Source organism: Mustela nigripes, chromosome 1 (genome assembly GCF_022355385.1).
Source record: "Mustela nigripes isolate SB6536 chromosome 1, MUSNIG.SB6536, whole genome shotgun sequence".
Lineage (NCBI taxonomy): Eukaryota > Metazoa > Chordata > Mammalia > Carnivora > Mustelidae > Mustela > Mustela nigripes.
The window spans coordinates 76,256,027-76,282,436 of NC_081557.1; the positions used below are offsets into that span (position 1 = coordinate 76,256,027).

Consider the following 26,410-nt stretch of genomic DNA (forward strand, 5'->3'; position numbering starts at 1 on the left):
TAATGTTTACTGAGTATTGTGTGAATAACTATGCAGGTTTTCCTCTATACCAGTGGTTTTCAAACTATGTTCCTTTAAATCTTACAAGTAAGTCAGAAGTGGCATATGGGTCATTCTAATATGTGCAACCCTAAAGAAAGGATGACTGACCTTTACGATGCAAGTACAGAGCCTCAGAACCAGCCCCCCGATTAACTAGTGCATGTTTTATGTACTGAACACTTGAAGTAAGTTTAAAGGAAGAGTCATTCTACTAAATCAAAAGTTTCAAAATCATTGTCCTAGATCTAGTCAGCGTGCCTTCATTCTAACCATCTTCAGAAGGCAAGGGATATCTTCTTGGCTATGTTATTGAAAGGAGATTTTCCCAGTATCCTGGAATGTTTACACTGTTTCTTTACATTTAAATCTTCTGAATATTCCTGAATTCTTATTCCAGGTTTATTATTCTGAATTGTAAAACCTCTGGAATGGGAGAAGATATTTGCAAATGTCTTATCCACTAAAGGGCTAGTACCCAAAATCTAAAAAGAACTTATCAAACTCAACACCCCCAAAAAATCCAAATAATCCAGTCAAGAAATGGACAGACAACATGAACAGACATTTCTCCAAAGAAGACATACAAGTGGCTAAAAGACACATGGAAACATGTTCAATATCTCTTGGCACCAGGGAAATACAAATCAAAACTACAATAAGCTACTACCTCACACCAGTCAGAATGGAGGAAAGTCAGGAAACAGATATTGGTGAGAATGTGGAGAAAGGGGAACACTCTTACACTGTTGGTGGGAATGCAAACTGGTGCAGCCAGTTTGGGGCACATGCACCCTAATATTTATAGCAACAATAACCACAACAGCCAAACTCTGGAAAAAGCCCAGATATCCATTGACAGATGAGTGGATATAGAAGAGATGGTATGTGTGTGTGTGTGTGTATATACACGCACACACGAACATACATATATGTATATATAGATATATATTTTTCAATGGAATATTACTCAGCAATCAAAAAGAATGAAATCTTGCCATTTGCAGCAACATGGTTGGAACTAGAGGGTATTGTGCTAAGTGAAATAAGTCAGAGAAAGACAAATACCATATGATTTCTCTCATATGGAATTTAAGAAATAAAACAAACGAACATAAGCAAAGAGAAGGAAAAATAAGATGAAAAGTGAGAAAGAGGCACATCATAAGAGATGTTGAACTCTAGGAAACAAACTGAGGGTTGCTGGAGGGAAGAACGGTGGGGGAAGGGATAATTGGGTGATGAGCATTAGGAGGGCATTTGATGTGGTGAGTACTGGATGTTATATGCAACTGATGAATCACTAAATTCTGCCTCTGAAACTAACAACAACAACAAAAACCCCAAAACAAAAACAAAATAAAACAAAACCCAAAAGTCATCACAACAAAGAATTGCTTTTGGCTCCCCAGTAATTTACATCCTATTTTCTGAGCTAAGCCTTTCCCTTCTCTCTTCTGTCCAAAGCCTATCCCATGCTTTTACTCCCAGGAGATGCTTACCTCCCCCAAGTAGGGCATGACATCCCACAGTGACATGTAGTATTCTGTTATCACTGACTTATATACAGCCATAGGTACAGAATCTAGGTTGGGAGGCTTGTGAATCCCTGCAATGAAAAACAGGAGATTGGACCATTATGAGATCCTACTCCAACCCCCTTCAATGGCACCACCCCAAACCACCAAGGATGAAGGGCCCAGGCCATCACAGGACATGCCTTCCCAATTCCAGGAAGAATCATAATAGGAAGAGAGTGAGTGGGATTCCTTCCATATCTATAGGCTCTGAGGCAGGAGGCCCTGCTGTCCAGGAAAAGAAGGTGGCACATCAATGCCACTGCTGTACCAGTAATTAGTTCTCAACCCTGGTCACTCATTAGAATCTCCTAAAGTCCAATGAGGAAATACATATGCTCAGATTCTGCCCCTTCCTCCCCATTTCAACCAAGAAATGCTTTCTAATAGCTCTGGGATAGACCTGGCATCTCTGGTTTTTACAAGTTCCACAGAAGATTCTGATGCACAGCCCATGATACACATGGCCTTAGGTGCTGAGAACCTAGAGGGTGGGCCCTGTATTTGGGCATATTTGAATCCCTGGTGCCTTATGATAAAATAAACTGGAACAAACTGGATATCTCCCCAAAAGTACACCTTTATCCATTCCCTCAATCCCCTCTTCATAGGACAGAGACCAATTGAGATGCTGAGTTACTGTTACTGTTCTCATCTGAGTTACTATTCAGATTGAGATTGTTGTTGGTACCCAAAGAAGAGCTAAAGAACTCTTGATATGCAAGGTACTCAGTTGTACGTTCTCCGTTCTCTGTCAGCAGTGCCCCATAGTCTGAAAAATATAAAGAAATTTGTCACTTTCCCCCAAGAAATCTTCAACTTCAGTAAAGGAAGACATGTGAGTTTAGTAGTGAGCAAAAGGATCCTTAATACAGAAGCTTAGGAAGGAAAGATTTGGGGCATTAAATAAGAAAATACCACATCCCAGTTAATCCAAACCAGGAGCCATCTGCTGTACTTTGCAGGGCTTTCAACTGGTATCTAGTAAGTCCTGGCTGAGAGCCCAAGGCGACTCCAATCCTCCAATCCAGTGGTTTCTACTTTCTATTTAATTTCTAATTAAGTTTCTTTCTTTCTTTCTTCCTTCCTTTCTTTCTCTCTTTCACCCTTGACTTGTCACCTGATCTCTCAGTGGAGTTATAGACTGGGGAAGACCCATTAACAAAAGCCCTAGTGTTATCAAGAGATCCAGAGTAACTGGTTTCACAGTGAACTTCTAAGAATAAGGGCCTGCACAGTGGATAGATAAGATTAAGCTACCAAGGCCTCTGCCTGCAAAGTCTCAGACAGCCTAGATTCTAGTGGTGGATAAATTCTAGTACCATCAAGAGGAATAAACATCAAACCTTCAATCTCCAGCACTTGTTAAAGGCAAAACATATGAACAGGCCCAGAGATTGTTCCCAGAGACCCACCCTAGGAAGCTCCAGGCTCAAATGGCAGGTGGCCTAGGTTGGAGACAGCTGTGGGGGTCAAGTACTTGCCATAGCTTGTGACCATAGGGAGGTACTGGTCCAAAGATGCAGATCCACCCATAAAGCCAAAGTTGGTGCCACCATGGAACATATAGAAGTTGAGGGAGAAACTAGCATTGAACATTTCATGCACATCTCTCATTAACACTGCACATAGATAGGATGAAAAGGAGAAATGGGGGAGAAAACAAAGTTTGGGAGAATTAATAGACCTTTGTGGGATGTTCAAACTGTACGCATTAAATATTTGTTTATGTCTTAGTCTCAGGTAAATAGATGTCAAGCTCAGTGTTTCTGGAGCACTTAGTAACTTTTCAGTAAATTCTAGGTAACTTCTTTAGTAACCTAAAATCATGGCACCAGAAACATTTACTTCAAACCAGATTTGATCTTCATCAACTCTCCTGGAAGGCTGTGGCAGATAGTCTCGGACCAGAGAACACACTACTTCCACCCAATACGCTTTCACTGAATTGCCCTATCTGTTAGAACGACTCACTCTAATGTTTAATAGCCTCCACAAAATATAAGCGGAGTGGAAACACTGCTAAAATTTTAGTTTCAACTCACTCTGGGGTTTCCATTCAGCCTAGCCCCCTAAATCTGATATTCAAAGTACTCTAACCAGCAGGGAAAAAAAAAAAAGAAACAGGCCAGTGTCATCTCTGTTATCTATTCTCCTGAGAAAGGATCTAAGAAGTACTCACAATGTGAATTCACAGAATGGGGGGCAGTGCCCCATCCATCCAAAGAACTTGCTGTATACACCGTCATCATTATAGGGCTACGACCCTGAGAAAAATGAAATGTCAATTTAGTAAAGTTCGGTACAGTTTAGAAGCCCTGAATTGCTTAGGAGAGCATTGTGAGGTCCAGTTCTCACAAAGCTCCTGTATAATTAGGAGCATCCCCTCACCGCTCACAAACCCTGAGTTCTACTCTTCATTCTCAGGTCATTTCCCTGGTCTTATTATTCCTTTTGGAGTTTGAATGGACTTATTCCTCAGGCTTTGGTAAAAGCAACTGCTATTGCCACATTTTCCTTTCTGGAACAGTAGAATCTCTTCATTCCCTTTAGTGACCAGATTAGAGGTCTAGTATAGAAGCATCTTGCTCAGGGGAAGCACTAAAAATATTCAATAAATGAATGCTAAAAATATTGAATCCCATTAAATAAGAATCCCTGAGTCTCAGAATTGTGTTTTGTTTTTATTCAAGTATAAATAACACACAGCGTTCTAATAGTTTTAGGTGTACAATATAATAATCAACAATTCTGTACATTTCTCACTTCTTATCCTGTATACTTAGTTCCCTTCATCTATTTCACCCATCACCCCCAGTCACCACCCTGGCGACTGTGGATTGAAAAAAACAGTATTTAAGTTTGTTGTCTCTTTTTTTATTTGTTTGTTCATTTATTTTATTTCTTAAATTCCACACGAGTCATATCAGTGCCTTTCTCTGACTTATTTCACTTAGCATTACACTCTCTAGATCTATCCATGTTGTTGTAAATGGCAAGATTTAATATATATATTAATATATATGAATATATATATGAGTTTAGACACACCATGGAATATCACATGTAATTATAAAATAATCACGTTTTTATATATACACTATTGAAACACATATACATTATTTATATACATACGAAACAATCACATTTTCTTTATCTGTTCATTGATTATCATATACTTAGGCTGTTTCCATACTTTGGCTATTATGAATAATACTGCTATGAACATAGGAGTACAGATATCTCTTCAGGATAGTTATTTCATTTCCTTTAGCATATATACCCAGAAATAAGACTTCTAGATCATATGGCAGTTTTATTTTTAATTTCTTTATTAACCTCTATACTATTTTCCATAGTGGTTGTACCAGTTTATATCTCTACCAACAGTATATGAGAGTTTTCTTTTCTCCACATCCTTGCCAGCATTTGTTGTATCCTAACATCCTAACAGGAGTGAGGGGATGTCTTATTGTGTTTTGATTTGCCTTTTCCTAATTATTAGGGATACTGAGCAGCTTTTCATGTACCCATTGGACATCTACAGGTCTTCTTTAGAAAAATGCATAATGCAGGCCCTTTGCTCAGTTTTGGTTAGGTTACTTGGGATTTCTTATTTTGCTATTGAGTTGTACAAGATATTATATATTTTGGATATTAACCTGTTATCAGATATGTGATTTGCAAATATTTTACCCCATTTCCATAAGTTTCCTTTTCATTTTATTGATGATTTCCTTTGCTGTGCAGAAACATTTTACTCTGATATAGTCCCAGTTGTTTACTTCTGCTTTTGATGTCAAACGCAAAACACTACTACCAAGATCAATATCAAGAAGCTTATGCCTATCTTTTCTTCTGGGAGTTTTGTGGTTTCAGATCCTATGTTCAACTCTCTAATCCATTTTGGGTTGATTTTTGTGCATGATAAGATGGAAGTTAATTTCATTCTTTTGCATGTGGATATCCAGTTTTCCCAACACCTCCTCTCCCCAGAGGAAATCTCACTTGATCATGGTGTGTGATCCTTTTAATGTATTGTTGAATTTGGTTGATAATATTTTATTGAAGATTTATGCATCTATGCTTATCATAGATCTTGGCCTGTAATTTTCTTTTCTTATAGTGTCCTTGTCTGGCTTTGGTCTCAGAGTAATGCTGGTCTCATAAAATGAGTTTGGAAGCATTTTCTCCTTTCTATTTGTAGAAGAGTTTGAGAAGGATTGGTGCTAGTTTTGCTTTAAATGTTTGGTAGAAATAAGCAGTGAAACTATCTGGTCTTGGCTTTTCCTTTGTTGGGGAGGTTTTGATTACTGATTCTGTCTTCTTACTAATACTTGGTTGGTCTGTTCAGATTTTCTCTTTCTTCATTATTCAGTATTAGTAGGCTGTATGTTTCCAGGAATTTATCTATTTCTCCGAGGTGGTCTAATTTTTTGGCATATGAATGTTCATACTAGTAGAAGCTATGATCCTTTATATTTCTGTGGTACCAGTTGTAATTCCACTCTTTCGCTTAAAATTTTATGTACTGAATCTGATCTCTTTTTTCTTAGTATAGTTCAGTTTGTCAAGTTCATCTTTTTTAAAAAAACATGGTTTCATTGATCTTTTCTATTGTCTTTCTCATCTCTGTTTCACTTATTTCTCCTCTGATCTTTGTTATTTCTTTCTTTCTACTAACTTTGAGCTTAATTTGTTCTTTTTCTAGTTCCTTGAGGTAAATAGTTGTGTTTTTGATTTGAGGTCTTTTCTTTCTTAATGTATGTGTTTATCACTATAAACTTATTTCTTAGAACTGCTTTTGCTGCTTCTCATAAGTTTGAGATGTTGTGTTTCCATTCTCATATGCTTCAAGATTTTTAAAAATTTCTTTTTCCATTTATTTGACCAGTTGGTTGTCCAGGAGCATGTTGTATAATCTCCACATGTGAATATTTGTGAATTATTCAGTTTTTTTCCTTGTAATTATTTCTAGTTTCATATCATTATGGTCAGAAAGTATGATTTCAAACTTCTTAAATTTATTAAAACATGTTGTGTGACCTAATATATATGGTCTATTCTGGAGAATATTCCATGTGTGCTTAAGAAAAATGTGAATTCTCCTGCTGTTGGTGGGAATTTCTGTATATATTCTGCAGGTCCCTCTGGTCCAACATACAATTTAAGTCTCATGCTTCTTTATTTAGTATCTATCTAGATGAGTACTCCATTGTTGGAACTGAGGAATGTAAGACCCCTGCTGGCATTGTATTGCTGTCTATTTCTCTGTTCAGAACTGTTAATATTTGCCTTATGTATATGGGGGTCCTATGTTGGGAGCATAATATTTACAATTGTTATATTCTTTTGATAAATTGACCCCTTTGTCATCATATAAAGACATTCTTTGACTGTTGATAGAGAGCTTGTCTTAGCCTATTTTGTCTGCTATAAGTATAGCTACTTCCTGATTTGTTTTATTTGTTTTGGTTTCTATTTGCTTGGAATATCTTTTTCCACCCCTTCAATTTCAGTCTGTGTGTATTCTCAAAGCTGAGGTGAGTCTGTTATAGCCAACAGATGGTTGGGTCTTTTTTTTTTAATCTATTCATTTACTTTGTGTCTTTTGATCAGAGGATTTAGTCCCATTTTAAATTTAAAGTAATTATTGATAGGTATTATGTTAATGCTTTTCTTGTTTGTTGTATTTTTTTTATAATTCTTTTGTTCCTCTCTTTATCTCTTCCTCTGTAGTTTGATGATTTTTCTGTACTGGTAGGCTTTGATTCCTTTTTCTTTATCTTTTGTATATCTACTACAGGGTTTTATTTTGTGGTTACCAGGAGGATTACATAAAACATCGCATATTCATAGCAGTCTATACTACTAATAACAGGTTAACTTCAAACATATACTTTACATATTTAATCTTCTCCTTACCTTTTATATTTTTAATGTCACAATTTACCTCTTTTTACCTAATGGATCATTTAAAAATTATTGTAGCTATAATTATTTTTAATACTTTTGTCTTTTAACTTTCATACTGGAGTTAAATTTATTTACCCATGACATTATTTTCTAAATTTAACTATACATTTACTTTTACCAGTGAGTTTTATACTTTCATGTGTCTTCCTGTTACAAATTAGCTTTTTCTGTTACTAATTAACTTACCATTTCTTTCAGCTTAAAGAACTCTTTTTAACATTTTTTGTGAGGCTAGTCTGTTGTGATGAACTCCTTTAGCTTTATCTGTCTGGTAAATCCACTGTTCCTTCAATTCTGAAGGACACCTCACTGGGTAGGGTATTCTGGGTTGGTGGGTTTGTTTGTTTTTTTTCTTTTGGTACTTTGAATATATCACCCCACTTTTTCTGGCCTACAAGATTTCTGTTGAAAAATCTATGGCAGCCATAAGGAGGGGGCAAAATTAAGATGGTGGAGTATTAGGGGGACCCTGAATTTGCCTTTCCCTTCAAATACAGCTAGATCAACATTCAACTATTTTGAACAACTAGGAAGATGATCCGAGGATTAAGAAAATCTGCACAGATGGAGGGAGAGAACATAGCAGATGCAATGTTTGGAATCATGAATTGGGAGCGAGGAAAGCCTCATGGTCATTGATGGGAGGAAACCCTTTGCATGGAGCAAATCAGGAAGAGAGAGAAAGTGGGAAAGAACCCAGTGGGTCGGGAGTGCACAATAAATCTTGGTAAGGATATCCTCTGGGTAGCACAGTGAGAGATCACTTCCCTTCCTAAAGGGCATTTGGAAGAGAATATTTTGCTTCTCCAAGGACAAAAGGCCAGCCAGGAGACATTGAGTGGTGCTCAATAGCAGAGTCAGAGGTGCATGCAGAGGACAGAAAGCCTCTTAACTTTTTGCTAGGAGTCACAATAGGTTTAAATCTCTGTGCACACATCAAGTGGCTGCTTTTCTTCAACAGAACTAAGCAGAAAGTAAAGAAAGGAGCAGACTGCAGATAACTTAGCCACCACTTCTTACTGTCTGCCACAATAGATGCAAGCCTCTGTGATGGTCTCTCTGGGACAGAAGGAAGTAGGGGACTGAGTCAAGTGCAGATGGCCAATAACCTGGCTCCAGCTTTTTGCTGAGCATTACATAAATTCTAGAGTCGGAGTGCATACTATATAATGGCTTTTCAGGGGTAGGACAGTGCTGGGCACACCATGAGCCTCTCCTCTGAGGGACAGGAGTAGGCCCACACCTTACCAGGTCCTTTAAAACCTGGAGTTTTGAATCCAAGCCACTGACCAGAGTGAAAATCCAGGAGTTCTGTGGCTCCAGACATGCTGATGGCTCAGGTACAGACAGGTTAAAGACAAGGAACTGATGAAATCCCAGCACACAGAAGATTCTTTGCTCTTCTAACAGGGCCTCCTGAACAGGGGTATCTGTGAATTCTGCTTCCCAGAGACAAGATGGGGGATGACACCATATTCTCATTCCTTCACATCATTCTCTCCCACCCACGAGCACAGACTTCCACCTCCAGTGGAAGCTGGAGTACCCTACACTAAACCCTGACACCCTGCATCTGGCAGGATCATCTTTATGAGGGCAAAAATTCACCCTAAAAGAAAACAGAAGGTAATAGTCATTGCCAGGGATTTAATCAATATAGTTAAGCTGCTGCTTTCGGCTCAGGTCATGATCTCAGGGTCCTGGGATCGAGTCCCACATCGGGCTCTCTGCTCAGCGGGGAGCCTGCTTCCCTCTCTCTCTGCCTGCCTCTCTGTCTACTTGTGATCTCTCTCTGTAAAATAAATAAATAAAATCTTTTAAAAAAATGTTTGAACTATAACTTAAAAAGAGCAATTTTAAAGATACTAGCTGGGCTTGAAAAAAGCACAGAAGACACTAGAGAATCCCTTACTATAGAAATAAAAGAACTAAAATCTAATCAGGCTGAAATTTAAAAATGCTGTTACTGAGATGCAGTAACAGATGGAGGCTTTAATAATGTGGATAAATAAGGCAGAAGAGAGTCAGCATTATAGAAAACAAATTGATGGAAAATAAAAAAGCTGAAAAGAAAAGAAAAAGACAACTATTGGATCATGAAGAAAGACTTAGAGAACTCAGTGATTCCATAAAGCAAAATAATATCCTGATAATGGGGGTTCCAGAAAATGAAGAGCAGGGTAGAGGGACATTTGAACAAATTATAACTGAGAACTTTCCTAATCTGGTGAAGGAAACAGGCATTTGAGTCCAGAAGGCACAGAGAACCTCCTCCCCTTAAAATCAACAAAAATAGGTCAACACCTGGACATATTATAGTGAAACTTGCAAATTTCAAAGATAACATGAAAATCCTGAAAGCAGCTCAGGACAAGAAGTCCTTAAGCTGCAAAGGTAGAAACATAAGGCTGGCAGTAGACCTGTCCACAGAGACCTGGCAGCCCAGATAGGACTGGCATGATACATTCAACATGCTAAAGGGGAAAAACAGGCAGCCAAGAATACTCTATCCAACAAAACTGTCATTCAGAATAGAAATAGAGTTAGAGTTTCCAGGACAAACAAAAACTAAAGCAATTTGTGAATACTAAACCAGCGCTATAAGAAATATTAAAGGGAATACTTTGAGCGAAGAGAGAGCCCCAAAGTAACAAAGACCAGAAAGGAACAGAGACAATCTACAGGAACAGCAACTTTATAGATAATACAATGACACTAATTCATATCTTTCAATAATTACTCTGAATATAAATGGACTAAATGCTCCAATCAAAAGATACAAGGTATCAGAATGAATTAAAAAAAAAAAACCAGGACCCATCAATATACTGTTTACAAAAGACTCGTTTTAGACCCAAAGACACTTCCAAGTGGAAAGTAAGGGAGCGAAGAAAAATTTAACACGTCAAAGGACATCAAAAGAAAACTGGAGTAGCCATCCTTATATCAGACAAACTAGATTTTAAAGTAAAGACTGTAATAAGAGATGAAGAAGGACACTATATAATAATAAAAGGATCTGTCCAACCAGGTCTAACAATTATAAATATTTATGCTCCCAGCTTGGGAGCACACAAATATATAAGCCAATTAATAACAAAATTAGAGAAACACATTGATAATAATACAATAATAGTAGGGGACTTTAATGCCCCACTCATAGCAATGGAAAGATCATCTAAGCAGAAGATCAACAAGGAAACAAGGGCTTTGAATTACACACTGGATCATATGGACTTCACAGATATGCTCAGAGCATTTCATCCTAAAACACCAGAATATACATTCTTCTTGAGTGCACATGGAGCATTCTTCAGAATACACCACATATTGGGTCACAAATCAGGTCTCAAATGGTATGAAAAGATTGGGATTATTCCATGCATATTTTCAAAACACAGTGCTTTAAAACTTGAAGTCACCTACAAGAAAAAATTTGGAAGGACCACAAACACACAGAGGTTAAAGAGAATCCTGAGAAAGAATGAATGGGTCAACTAGGAAATTAAGGAATAACTAAAAATAACTTTTAAAAAAATAAATAGGAGCAAATGAAATGAAAGCATGACAGTTCAGAACCTTTGGGATGCAGCAAAGGCAGTTGTAGGAGAGAGGTATACTGCAATACAAGCCTTTCTCAAGAAATAAGAAATATATAACCTAACCTTACACCTAAATGAGCTGGAAAAGAACAACAAATAAAGCCAAAATCCAGGAGAAGAAGAGAAATAATAAAGATTAGAGCAGAGATCAAAATATAGAAATTTTTTTTAAAATGCAGTAAGACAGAACAATGAAACTAAGAACTTGTTCTTTTAAAGAATTAATAAGATTAATAAGATTAATAATATCAATAAATTAATAGTAATAAAATTAGTAAGATCAACAAATGCCTAGCCAGATTTATCAAAAAGAAAAGAGAAAGGACCCAAATGAATAAAATCATGAATGAAAGAGGATAGATCCCAACCAATACCACAGATATACTAACAATTATAAGAGACTTATGAGCAATTATATGCTGACAAATTAGGCAATCTGGAAGAAATGGATGAATTCCCAGAAACATGTAAGCTACCAAAATTGAAATAGGAAGCTATATAAAATCTGAAAAGACCCATAAACAGCAAATAAATTGAATCAGTAATTAAAAATCTCCCAAGAAACAGGAGTCCCAGACCAGATGGCCTCCCAGCAGAATTCTTCCAAACATTTAAAGAAGAATTAGTACCTATTCTTCTTTTTTTTTTTAATATATCATTTTTTTTTAAGATTTTATTTATTTATTTGTCAGAGAGAGAGCGAGCGAGAGCGAGCATAGGCAGACAGAGTGGAAGGCAGAGTCAGAGGGAGAAGCAGGCTCCCTGCAGAGCAAGGAGCCCGATGTGGGACTCGATCCCAGGATGCTGGGATCATGACCTGAGCCGAAGGCAGCTGCTTAACCAACTGAGCCACCCAGGCGTCCCAGTACCTATTCTTCTAAATCTGTTCCAAAAAATATAAATGGAAGGAAAACTTCTAAACTCATTCTATGAAGCCAGAACTACCTTGATCCCAAAACCAAAGATACCCACTGAAATGGAGAATTACAGACCTATTCCTGATGAACATTGATTAAAAAAAATTCTCAGCAAGCCACTAGCTAATATGATCCAACAGTAATAAATAATTATTTATTTATTTATTTATTTATTTATTATAATCCAATAATAAAAGGATTATTGACCATGACCAAGTGGGATTTATTCCAGGGCTTCAAGGGTGGTTGAAGATCTGCAAATCAATCCATGTGATATAACACATTAATAAAAGATAGGGTGAGAATCATGATCCTCTCAACAGATGCAGAAAAAGCATTTGACAAAATACAGCATCCTTTGTTGATTAAAACCTCCACAGTATAGGGATAGAAGGAACATACCTCAATATCATATCAATATCAATATCATAAAAGCCAAATAAGCAAAACAAAAAAAAAATCCAGTAAATATCATTCTCAATAGGAAAAAACTGAAAACTTTTCCCCTAAGGTCAGGAACACAACAGAGATGTCCACTATCACCAGTGTTGTTCAACACAGTACTGGAAGTCCTAGCCTCAGCAGTCAGACAACACAAAGGAATAAACTGCATCCAAGTCAGCAAAGAGCAAGTCAAACTCTAACTCATCACAGACAATATGATACTCTGTAGAAAACTCAAAAGGCTCTACAAAAAAATTGCTGGAACTGATACAGGAATTCAGAAAAGTGGAAGGATATAAATGCACAGAAGTCAGTTTTATTTCTATACACTAACAATAAGGCTGAAGAAAGAGAAATTAAGGAATTGATACCACTTACAAGAGCACCAAAACCCATAAAATACCTAGGAATAAACTTAACCAAAGAGGTACAGATCTATGCTCTGAAAACTATAGAACACTTATGAGAGAAGTTGAGGAAGACACATAGAAATAAAAAAAAAACATTCTATGCTCATGGATTGGAAGAACAAATATTGTTAAAATCCGTGCCACCCAAAGTAATTATATATTCAATACAATCCATATCAAAATACCATCAGCTTTTTTTCATAGAGCTGAAACAAACAATCCTAAAATTTCTGCAGAACCAGAAAAGACCCCAAATAGCCAAAGTAATGTTAAAAAAAAAACAAAAACAAAGCTGGAATCATCAAAATTCTGGATTTGAAGCTGTAATCATCAAGACTATATAGCACTGGCACAAAAACAGACATACACCTCCATGAAGCACAATAGAGAATCCAGATATGGACCCTCAACTAATCTTCAACAAAGCAGGAAAGAACATCAAATGGAAAAAATCTCTTCAATAGATGGTGTTGGGAAAACTGGACAGCAACATGCAGGAGAATGAAACTGGACCATTTTCTTACACCATACATAAAAATAAAAAGAAAATGGATGAAAAACCTCAATGTGAGATAGGAATCCATCAAAATCCTAGAGAAGAACACAAGCAGCAATCTCTTTGACCTTGGCCACAGCGACTCCTTGCTATACATGTCCCCAAAGTCAAGGGAAACAAAAACAAAAATGAATTCTTGGGACTTCATCAAGATAAAAAGCTTTTGCACAGCAAAGGAAACAGTTGCCAAAACCAAAAGACAACCTACAGAGTGGGAGAAATATTTGCAACTATCTTAACAGATAAAATGCTGGTATACAAAATCTATAAAGAACTTATCAAACTCAACACCCCCCAAAAAAACAAAAAATCTGGTCAAGAAATAGAAGACATGAACAGACATTTCCTCAAAGAAGACATACAAATGGCCAACAGAAACATGAAAAAATGCTCCATACTTGTCATTAAGAAAATGCAAATCAAAACCACAATGAGATACCACCTCATACTGGTCAGAATGGCTAAAATTAACATGTCAGGAACAACAGATATTGGTGAGGATGTGGAGAAAAGGGAGCTCTCTTACACTGTTGGTGGAAATATAAACTGGTACAGCCACTCTGGAAAACAGTATGGAGGGTCCTCAAAAAGTTAAAAATAGAGCTACTCTATGACCCAGCAATTGCCCTACAAGGTATTTATCCAAAAGATACAAACAGTGATTCGAAGGGGCACATGCACCCCAATGTTTATAGCAGCAATGTCCACAATAGCCAAAATATGGAAAGAGCCCAGAAGTCCATCAACAGACAACATAGAACAGATAAAAATGTGCTATATTTCTATAATGGACTATTACTCAACATCAAAAAGAATGAAATCTTGCCATTTGCAGCAACATGGATGGAACTAAAGGGTATTATGCTAAGCAAAGTAAGTCAGTCAGAGAAAGACAAATACTACATGATTTCACTCATATAAAAAACAAAACAAATGAACATAGAGGAAGAGAAGGATAAATAAAATAAAAGAGGGAGGCAAACTATAAAAGACTCTAAGTATAGGGAACAAACCTAGGGTTGCTATAGGGGAGGTGGATGGGGGGATCGGGTAACTAGGTGATGGGCATTAAGGAGAGCACTTGAAGTAATGAGAACTGGGTGTTATATGCAACTGATGAATCCCTGAATTCTAATAATACAATATATGTCAATTAAATTGAATTTAAATAAAAACTTTTAAAAAAATCTGTGATAGCGTTATAGAGGTTCTCTTATTTGTAGCAGGTCGCTTCTTTCTTGTTTTTAAGATTTTCTCCTTGTCTTTACCTTTTGACAAATTTATATTGATATGTTCCAGTATAAATCTCCTTGGATTCATTTTATTTGGCACTTTATAGGCTTCCTGGATCTGGATGTCTGTTTCATTCCCTAACCTAGGCAAGTTTCCAGTCATTATTTTTTGTTCCCTTTTCTCTTCTCCCTTCAGGATCTTTATAATGTGTATATTCTCTGATTTGTCCCATAAGGTGCCCCATAAATCCCTTAAGCTCTCAGAACATTTTTTATTTTTTCATTCTTTTTTATTTTTCTCTTAAGATTGGATAAATTCTACCACACTGTCTTTGAGTTTGCAGATCTGTTATTTCCACTTCATCAACTCTACTGTTGAGCCGCTCTATTAGATTTTTAGTTCAACTATTATATTCTTCAGCCCTATGATTTCTGCTTGGTACTTTTTAATATTTTCTATCTCTTTGTTGAAATTATCACTTTGCATATGCGTTGTGCTCCTGACCTCAATAAGTATCTCTATGATATTATTTTGAACTCTCTATAAAGCAAAGCACTTACTTCATTTTATTAAGATCTGTTTCTGGAGTTTCTTTTTCTTTTGTTTGGGACATATTCCTCTGGTTTTTAGTTTGTTTGTTTTTCATTTTCTTTTACTCTCTGTTAACTCCTGTGTATTATATACAAAGAGTCATCTCTCCCCATCTTGACAGAATGATCTCATGTAGATGAGCCTTGTTGATCATCCCAGCCCAGGTTCCTAGTTGTCTCTCAAACTTTTGAGATTGTCTGAGCCATCTTCTTTGTTTTTAGTGGCTCATAGTAGTTGAGCAAGTGCCAGGAGCTGACACTGTCCCAAAGGAGAGGATCACAATCAGCAGCCAGATGCAGACTGATTAGAGCCTGGAAGCTCAGGCACCAGCGAGAAATATATTGCTAAGCTCCTTTCAGGGAGAAACTGGGAGATGGGCATTTTAGCTTGCTTTCTCTGTGTTGGGCCTAGGTATGTATAGCCAGTTGGGAAGGAGAAGCTTCTGTCCTTGTTAAGGACTCTTTGCTATAGTACTGTAGTACTCATGAGTAGAGGTGCTATTGACTATTACAACCAGGTGATCCAGCAGCCTCAGGTCACTGCTGCAAGCTAGGTACCAGATATGTGCACAAGCTCCATCCAGAGAGATCTTGGGGCCTTGGTTTTATTATTGGAGTGAACTGGAAGAATGTGTGAAATGTGTCTGCTGGCTCCCCAGGACTGGAGAGATTGCAGTCAGCTTCTAGCTGCCTGCTAAATTAGAAGCCTGGCTGGCCCTCAAACAGTAACCTTTAAAGTTCCAGATATACCTCTTTGGGGACAGATTGGGACATAGATGATTTTGACTTTCCCTCTGTGCTGAGCCCTGTGGGGTGGGGGGGGCAGTCATGATTAGTGCTCATGTGGCCATTACAATTGCTTCCTTTTTTATAGAGAGTTTTATGGGTTTCATGGGCACAGCTTTCAGAGCTAGGTGTTTGGAAGCCCATATCTCCAGTGGGAGTCTTAAAAGTTGGGACACTAGATGTGGGTTCCGAATCCTCCACTCCTCGGGGAGAAGCTAGGGGCTGAGGATTCCCTCTCAATTTTGACACTATATCAGGGGATGAGGTTTATGATAAGAACATGTCTCAGCCTTTCCCACCTATTTTGGTGTGAATATTTTTTCATTCTCACAATATGTAAAGTCACTCAGCTAGTTTCTATACCTAAATCAGAGGGAATTGCTTGTGGGTGGCTGTATATTTGGGGTATGTGTGGGAGGAAGGGAGCTCAGCAGTCTCCTGTCACCATCTTGGTCAACTTCAAACTGAACTCCCAGTACCTTTCATTTATTTTCAGAGAAATCCTAAATTATATTTCCTGGAAGCATTCCACTTTGTTAAAATATCTCCTAAAACAAAATAGCCTGAACAAAAACACAAAAACAAATTCTTCAATTGTGCTCCAACCAGTATGAAAAAATATGGTAATATCACTCATAGTAATAAAACCCAAGTTTTCAAAACTTGGTAGTAGATGTCACAGATTTTATTTAAGTGAAAGCTGCCATCAGATAGCATTCTAAATCTCTTTCGTATAAACTGCCAGCAGGATGGATCTCTTCCTTTCTGCATTTTGGTATTTCAGCTCTGCGGCTGCTGTTTTGTTAATTTTAATGCAGGGACTTTATAATTATTTGTGTTGATTTCAGCCTACTCTAATACAGCAGATCCCATCATTTGGTGTATGAGCACTCCTTTCCAGCACTGTCTCATCTAGACCTTTGACAAGCACAGCTTCTGTATCTTCCCTCAGAAAAGGATCAGTCAGAACAGAACCAACAACAGAGCCCCCATACTCATTGAAAAATCCTGGAAACAGCCTCCACAAGGACAAAGAAGATATCTTTTTCATCATCAGTATATATCCAGAGCCTAGCACAGGATCTGGCACAAGGTACCCACTCAAAATAATGTGCTCATTCTGATCTTAATTTGAAACATCTAACTTCTCATCCACTTCAAGCTTTAGCTCCCCCTTAACTATGTATGCTCTACCTTGTCCAGTCTGGAGAGGAATCTCTTTTGATAGAGAATACAAAAACAAAATAGGGATTCAAAAGCTCCGCTTTCTCCCCATATTTAGTTACATCTGTCCTAAGAATTGTGTTTCTCTCATGTTCAATTTCTCACATAAGAAATGTATTAGAAGCAAGTTATAATGAACTTTCTAAAGCTATGGGTACTTATTTTTGTTATTTAATTCCTGTGATTGCTCCTATATTGTATCAAATAATTTTCTTACCACAGAAGAAGTTTAAACAGTTAATGATATAAGAAAGTGAGAAGAGCATGGGATTTGGGAGCAGAAGTTTTAAGTGTAAGCCCAAGTTATTCTATTACATGGTCTGATTATCAACCTGTGATCTCAAATCAGTAATTTAACCTAAGTCATGGTTTCCTCATCTGCAAAATGAGAGTACGATTAATAGCTTTTAACATGGTAATATGGGAAGTAAACATGAAAAAAATAGGAAGATTACATAAAGTTGTGTATTTAAATATTATCACAAGTTTTTCTAGCTTTTGTTAATACCTCATACTCTGTATTTGCCTTTGTTTATTGTCTGCCTCTTACCACTAAAATATAAGCTCCAAAAGTTCTGCTTTTATAGATTTCATTCACTGCTTTATACACAGTGCCTTGAAAAGTACCTAAATGGTACACAGTAGATGTTAAAAACATTTGCTGATTTACTCAATAAATAAACAAATTACCTCATTTTCAGAACTTTGCTAATTATAGACAGCATATCATTTTTAACTTTGGATTCCACTGGTTTTATTGCCCCCCCATTCTTCTTCCATTATCATAATGTTAACATCTATCTGAGTGCTTACTTTGTCATGGGAATTATAGCACCTCTTCATATTCCTTTGGAATGCACTGACCCTAATCCCTGCACATCTCTGAGCTTCCTGTACCACTTCCTGATGTTGGCCTAGTCATTACAAAGCTGGACATCTCCCTTTGTATCTTTTCTCTAAATCTTAAGTGCTATCTCAGACCATAGGGGAGGAGAATCAGGGATTTAACGGTTCTTAGAGTTCCAGACGTTATTTTATATTGATGGTAATTAACATATTCTTCTTTTGCTCCTAATACCACATATCTCAGTCCTGTGCAAAATGAAACACATGACCATGGATCTCAACTGGTGGTAGGAATCTATACCACCCTCTGATCTCCAGTTACCCATTAATAGTTTTACTGCAATTAGCACTTCCTATCTTGTGTTTATTTACATTCCTTGTCTCTCTCACTGGATCATAAGTACTTACAGGTGAATGGGGCCATGCGTAAGGGGTTAACAAAAACCTCTCTCTTTGCCCATGCAAACTAACTTCAGGTCTACCTGAAAACCAGATAAAGTCGAATGTTATGCACGTTATCAGTCAGATTGCTATGATTAAAATGATCTCTGATTAGCAAATTGTATCTGGACTGGAGAACTATGAATGATATTCAAGTTCCTAGTGTAGACCTAGATGCCTGCATGCAGTGTATCTTGAAACCGAGAGTTCCCTTTAGCAGACTTGGAATCTATACCTATAGAGCTGTGAAAAAGGATACTGGTTGGTTCCCCCACTGAGACTGAGGCTTCTCTGCAAGGATGGTTCCCATTCCCTAAAACCTGAGCTGTCACTGGGGGTAGGGACTGCCCCTGGACTGCTGTGAGGATTCCTACTGACGCTGCTTTGCTAGTATGCTATGTTTCTCATTCCGGATTCTTCTAAAGGGCTATGGCCCAGACATTGTAAGCATTTGAACTTGATTTAGTTATACCCCAAACCACCTACAGCAGGCATTTCAAGGGCATAACACATCCAGGTTTTAACTGAACTAATCACTGCTGAGAATTTCCCCCCCAAATGAAATAGAGGTCCTAGAGTGAGCCAGAATCAAAACATCTCCCATCTCTCAAAAATCCTTACCTGAATTGATAAGAGTGTATCATAAGTTTCTTTCTTTATATTTTTCATGTGGACAGTGGAAAGTACTGTGGAGGAAAAGGAGACACTGTGTATGAAGTCCTCCTACAAGTACTGTTGAGCAGAGAGAGACTATACTCCCAGACAGAGGATGAAGATGTGGGCCTCCACAACTTCTGCACATACACCTCAGAGGGAGTTTTCATTAACACTTTATTGATTGCGGTTAATAATAAAGATATGTTCCTGCATGTGGGTCCATACCTGCTCCATACAAAGTATTTTCACGTACATCCCTTCATTTAGCATTTACAATGAATGACCCAGGCAACAAGACTGGTTAAAATAAATTAAGTTATGCTGATGAATAAACAAAAGTCAAATGAAAAAACTCAGCCCAAAGAGATGAATAGCCTAAGACCTAAAACTTGACTATAGATCTCCTGAATTCTAATTCAGAATGCTCTCCTGCCTCTCCTACAAGATGAAGGAAACCAAAAGATGGGAGAAAGGCCAACAGAAGAGAACATGCCTGACAGGCTGTGTGTGTGAAAGGACTGCAGATAGCGGTTTTCTCTGATTCAATCTGTCTGCACATCGTCTTTTTCCATTTTCTTAAGTGTCAATCCATATTCCCTCCTTAGAATTCTATTCCATGTTTCCCTAATACATTTATTCCCCAAACTTATTTATCCTCCGAGTTTGGGGTCTTGGTCCATGACAGTACGATTTCTCTGACACTGCCTCCACTTCCTGTTGTTCAGTCATAGACATTTGGCAATGACAAAGATAGCCCTTACTCTGGTCTCAGCCAGGCCCCACTCTGGCCACTAAGGACTGAAAAGGATCGAGCAAGCGTTCTGCATTGTTGGTTCTGTAAGTAACAGCTGGTGGGGTAGTAGGGTAAGAACTTGTTCCTTAACTCATCCCACCACGTTCTCCTAAAAAACTATGGGGCCTCGGGATTAGTTGATTAAGCATCTGACTTCAGCTCAGGTTGTGATCTCAGGGTCCCAAGGATCAGGCCCCATAGTCAGGCTCCATGCTCAGTGGGGAATCTGCTTCTCCTTCCCCCTTTTCTTTTGCCCTTCCCCCAACTTGTGGGCTTGCATGTTCTCATGCTCTCTCTCTCTCTCAAATAAATAAAATCTTTAAAAAGAAAACTATGGGGAGAAATAAAGCATCCATGGGAAATGGGAGAAATAAAGCATCAGAAGGACTGCGGTTCTGTTTCAGACTTCACTAGTACAGGAAAAAGAATAAAGAGAAATTGTACCCCGTTTTAAGTGGCCTCTTGTCAGTTCATCTCCATTATCAGCGGTCATAAGCAGCACCTTGATTCCTCTTGTGATCAGAGCCTGTGAAGAAATTTAGTAAGGTAAATGAACTGTCCCTTATCCCATGGAATGGCTTTTCTCTAGAAAAAAAAATGATGGTGATAAAAATACTGGAATGAAGCTGAGGAATGGAGAACAAGCCTAATTCTTTCATCCAACTTATTGTAAGTTAGTAAATTAGAACCAAAAAACATCATCCCTGCCTCAGCCACACTCAGAAAGGTAAAACTGACAATTAAAATATCGGACCTAAAGTAAGAGGCAGTGAGACTATTTTCTTTCTTTCTTTTTTTTTCCCCCTCATTAAACTTTTGTTTTTTTTTAATTAATTTTTTATTTTTTATAAACATATATTTTTATCCCCAGGGGTACAGGTGTGTGAATCACCAGGTTTACACACTTCACAGCACTCACCAAAGCACATACCCTCCCCAATGTAAACTTTTGTTTTAATGGGTCTCAGAATTCTGTGACAGATATTTGGTCAAGTTGTTTCCATTAAAAAGTACTGATTTTAAAAACTAGTAACTTAAAACTACCACACACACACACACAAAAAAAAAACAAATGGTCCACAAAACATTTTCTTTTCCTTCTAAAGGTTTTACGATGCATTGTTATCATTAACCAATCTTTTACTATTAAACTTAAATGGCCAATTGACACAAACACCACTGATTAAGACTGGGGTGGCAGGTATTGGGGATAATATTCATTGAGGCTTCTGAGCTTTATGGGCAGACTTGGTGACCTTGCCAGCTCCAGCTGCCTTCTTGTCCACTGCTTTGATGACACCCACAGCAACTGTCTGTCTTTTGTCACAAACAGCAAAATGGCACAGAGGAGGATAGTCAGAGAAGCTCTCAACACACATAGGCTTGCCAGGAACCATATCAACAATGGCAGCGTCACCAGAGTTCAAGAACTTGGGACCATCTTCCAACTTTTTTCCAGAATGACGATCTATCTTCTCCTTCAGCTCAGCAAACTTGCAAGCAAGCAATGTGAGCTGTGTGACAATCCAGCACAGGTGCATATCCAGCATTAATTTGGCCTGGATGGTTCAGGATAATCACCTGAGCTATAAAGACAACTGCTTCCATTGGTGGGTCATTTTTGCTGTAACCAGTCACATTGCCACGACAAACATCTTTGACAGATACGTTCTTGACATTGAAGCCCACACTGTCCCCAGGAAGAGCCTCACTCAAAGCTTCATGGTGCATTTCAACAGACTTGACTTCAGTTGTAACATTGACTGGAGAAAAGGTGACCACCATGCCAGGTTTAAGAACACCAGTCTCCACTCGGCTCACAGGGGCAGAACCAATACCACCAATAATGTAGACGTCCTGGAGAGGCAGACACAAGGGCTTGTCAGTTGGACGAGCTGGTGGCAAGTTGCAATCCAGAGCTTCAAGCAGTGTGGTTCCACTGGCATTCCCATCTTTATGGATGACTTTCCATCCCTTGAACCAAGGCATGTAAGCACTTGGCTCCAGCATGTTGTCACCATTCCAACCAGAAATTGGCACAAATGCTACTGTGTTGGGGTTGTAGCCAATTTTCTTAATGTAGATGCTGACTTCCTTAAAGATTTCCTCATATCTCTTCTGGCTGTAGGGTGGCTCAGTGGAATCCATTTTGTTAACACCAACAATTAGTTGTTTTACACCCAGTGTGTAAGCCAGAAGGGCATGCTCACGGGTCTGCCCATTCTTGGAGATACTGGCTTCAAATTCACCAACACCAGCAGCAACAATCAGGACAGCACAGTCAGCCTGAGATGTGCCTGTAATCATGTTTTTGATAAAGTCTCTGTGTCCTGGAGTATCAGTGATAGTCACATAATACTTGCTGGTCTCGAATTTCCACAGGGAGATATCAATGGTGATATCACGTTCATGTTCAGCTTTCAGTTTATCCAAGACCCATGCATACTTGAAGGAGACTTTTCCCATCTCAGTAGCCTCCTTCTCGAATTATTTGATAGTTCTTTTGTCGATCCCACCACATTTGTAGATCAGATGACCAGTAGTGGTAGACTTGCCTGAATCTACGTGTCCAATGACAACAATGTAGATAGAGCCTTTTCCTTCCCCATTCTGGTTTAGGTTGAGCGATGGTTTTCGCGACACCTGTGTTCTGGCAGCAAACCCATTGCGAAAAAGCCAGTGAGACTATTTTCATTCACCTTAATACAGTGCTTTCCCCTAAGGCCTTGAATCCCAGATTTTGTATAGTGCATCAGAGAGCTTAAGACAAACTTCTCCTCCATACTCATATGCAAATTATCTACATGCCCGGGACCCAGCTCACGGGGTGGATTAGGAAACACACGCACAACTGCTGGTTTTCCTTTGGTCAATGGCATGCACAGATAAATTTTTATTTAGTCAGTCTATGGTTGTACTTGTCGCTGCTTGAAACTTTAATGTCTCTACTTCAACTAGAAATAAATCCAAGATAGTCTAAATCAAAGAGAGAGAGAAGAGGCTAAGAAATTTATCTATTTGATAAATCAAATACTGAGACTATGGCCATGAATACTGAGAAAAGCCAAAGGTATGTCTTCCTGGGCCTGTAGATCGCAATATTCTGAAGGTGAAACTATTCCTGCAATTATTCTTGTTGGGAATGAGAAGGTGGTTTGCTTCTCCTGAACTCTTCTGAAAAACAGGGAAGGCTGAGAGGTGAACAGAATGAGTGAGAGGAGATAGCATGTCATATATTAATTACAGCCAAACTTCTACTACCATAGGTCCTATTAGATGTAATGTTTCCCAATTTGGGGACCAGCAAGCAATATGGCAAATTGGTAGAGGACAATATAACTTTTCATCTAAACTAGAACACTTGGTAAAGAAAAGGGTGCTAACTGGGATTCATGGACCACTACTGATAGGGAGGGCAATAGGTTCCACTTCTAGGCACAGTGGGATATTTTGTTTCAGACTAACCATCCTGCTAATAGCAACTAGATGAGCTGGACAAATACTAGACATATGCCAAGGAAGGACTTGAGGAGTCAAGTTTTCAGAGACGCAGGCAGCTGAGAGAGGTGAAACTAGCATGTTTTAAACTTTTTCCTTCAGACATTGATTCCCCAAGCATCAGTTGAGAGGCTAAAAAGCTGATTAGATTCCCCAGCATTTTATGGGATGTTGGGAAAGAAATTGCAGTTTATAGACTTCCAAAATAGAAGAGGTGCCATAACAATTTTAGACTTTTAGCTGGGTCACAAAGGATTATCTATCCCCTAGGAGAGAAGGTGAGCAAGCATTAGACTTACTCTCATAAGAATTAAAGCCCAGCTCCAAATCATTTGTTACCTTCTAGAAGCAAAAATAAATCCATCTGAAGAACTTCAAATTATCTCAGTCATGTTTTCATAAATAAATAGGATTGAAAAATTATTAGCCATACCAAAAGATATTATTTACTGAAAACATGAGAAAAACAGACAACAGAAGAGATAGATAGGAAATTAGACATTAGGTTTCTTAAACACAGCTTTGAAATAATTATAATTAATGTGTTCAAGGAATCTTTTAAAAATGAAAAATTTTGGCCAAAAAAAGGAAACCACAGAAAAGAATCAAATGAAAATTCTAGAACTAAAAATCACTATATGTGAAATTAAGAACTAGGTTTAACATCAATTTAGACAAAGCTGCAGAGAAAATTCATAAATTACAAGATATCTTGGAAAAAAGTAAGCCAGAAAAGAGCAAAACAAATATGATGAAAATATCTAGTTTTGTATAACAGAAGTCCTAGAGGAAAGGAGAGAAAAAATTAAGCTGACAGTTGGTGGAGATTTTCCAAAACCAATTAAAGACTTCAAGCCACATAATGAGGGGTGCAAACAAATGTAGGCAGAATAAAAATAAAAACCACACCTAGCCAAATCTTAGTAAAGTTGAGGAAAACCAAAAAATAAATCTTAAAAGAAGCCAGAAGAAAAATACATTTTACCTTCAATGGAACCATAATATTATCAATACCTAACTTCTTAATAAAAAAATTGTAAGCCAGAGAATCATCAAAGAAAATAACTGCCAATCTAGAATTCTACATACAGTACGAATATCCTTCAAAATGGATGATGAACTAGGCACATTTTCAGGTAAACAAAAGGTGAGAGAATTTGTTAATAGCATACCTGCAACAAAGAAAATACAAATAGGTATTCTTTAGGCAGAGGAAATGATAAGAGAGATAAAGCTCAGAGATGCAGAGAGGAGATAAGAGCAACAAAAAAGTAAATTAGGTACATAAATCTAAATTACTCCATGTAATAATAAAAATAATATCTTGTGGACATAAAATATATTTAGCATTAAAAGAAATAACAATAGTACTGAGGAAAGAAAGGAGGAAAATGCAATTAAACTTAATTTGTCTAGGAACCAGCAAACACACTAATTTATATTAGACAATAATATTTCTAGGATAAATAGTAGTCTAGTATAAACAGTAGTCTAGCATAAATAGTAGTCTCTATGGCCAATACTAAAAGAAAAGTAAAAAGTGTTTAACAGGCTAATACAGGAAAAAATGGAATAAAAAAAAATACTCAGTCAATCCAAAAGGAAAAAAAAAAAAAAAGAGAGAAAGAAAAGACCACAAGACATGTAGGGCAAATAGAAAGTTAACAGGATGGTATATTTAAATGCAACTGTCAATGGGATGCCTGGGTGGCTCAGTGGGCTAAAGCCTCTGCCTTTGGCTCATGTCATGATCCTGGGGTCCTGGGATCAAGCCCCACATCCTCTTCCTCCTCCCTGCCTGTCTGCCTACGTGTGGTCTCTGTCTGTCAAATAAATAAAATATTTTTTTTAAAAATAAATAAATGCAACTGTCAGTAATTATATTAAATTTAAATTAGCCAAATAACTCATTTAAAAGATAAGAATTTTCATAATGAAGTAACAAAAACAAATTCTAATCATATACTGCTTATAAGGTATGTTCCTTAAGCATATGAATCCAATGGGAGAAGATATTTGCAAACGACATATCAGATAAAGGACTAGTGTCCAAAATCTATAAAGAACTTAGCAAACTCAACACCCAAAGAACAAATAATCCAATCAAGAAATGGGCAGAGGACATGAACAGACATTTCTGCAAAGAAGACATCCAGATGGCCAACAGATACATGAAAAAGTGCTCCATATCACTCGGCATCAGGGAAATACAAATCAAAACCACAATGAGATATCACCTCACACCAGTCAGAATGGCTAAAATCAACAAGTCAGGAAATGACAGATGCTGGCGAGGATGCGGAAAAAGGGGAACCCTCCTATACTGCTGGTGGGAGTGCAAGCTGGTGCAACCACTCTGGAAAACAGTTTGGAGGTTCCTCAAAATGTTGAAAATAGAACTGCCCTATGACCCAGCAATTGCACTACTGCGTATTTACCCTAAAGATACAAACGTAGTGATCCAAAGGGGCACGTGCACCCGAATGTTTATAGCAGCAATGTCCACAATAGCCAAACTATGGAAAGAACCTAGATGTCCATCAACAGATGAATGGATCAAGAAGATGTGGTATATATACACAATGGAATACTATGCAGCCATCAAAAGAAATGAAATCTTGCCATTTGCGACAACATGGATGGAACTAGAGCGTATCATGCTTAGCAAAATAAGTCAAGCAGAGAAAGACAACTATCATATGATCTCCCTGATATGAGGAAGTGGTGATGCAACATGGGGGCTTAAGTGGGTAGGAGAAGAATCAATGAAACAAGATGGGATTGGGAGGGAGACAAACCATAAGTGACTCTTAATCTCACA

General features: G+C 37.8%; 1 protein-coding gene and 1 pseudogene across 1 annotated transcript in view; both read right to left on the minus strand.

The window, feature by feature from the left end:
• Positions 1-26,410, minus strand: part of LOC132019378 (beta-galactosidase-1-like protein 2) — a 72,912-nt gene that overhangs the window by 19,110 nt on the left and 27,392 nt on the right. The window contains exons 6-11 of the mRNA XM_059402417.1: positions 20,536-20,617; positions 19,263-19,327; positions 3,799-3,883; positions 3,101-3,238; positions 2,257-2,388; positions 1,542-1,648 (exon numbers count right to left, since the gene is read on the minus strand). Coding sequence (XP_059258400.1) covers positions 1,542-1,648; positions 2,257-2,388; positions 3,101-3,238; positions 3,799-3,883; positions 19,263-19,327; positions 20,536-20,617 — 609 coding nt within the window. The remainder of the gene's footprint in view (positions 1-1,541; positions 1,649-2,256; positions 2,389-3,100; positions 3,239-3,798; positions 3,884-19,262; positions 19,328-20,535; positions 20,618-26,410) is intronic.
• LOC132012198 (elongation factor 1-alpha 1-like) lies at positions 21,298-22,665 on the minus strand (annotated as a pseudogene).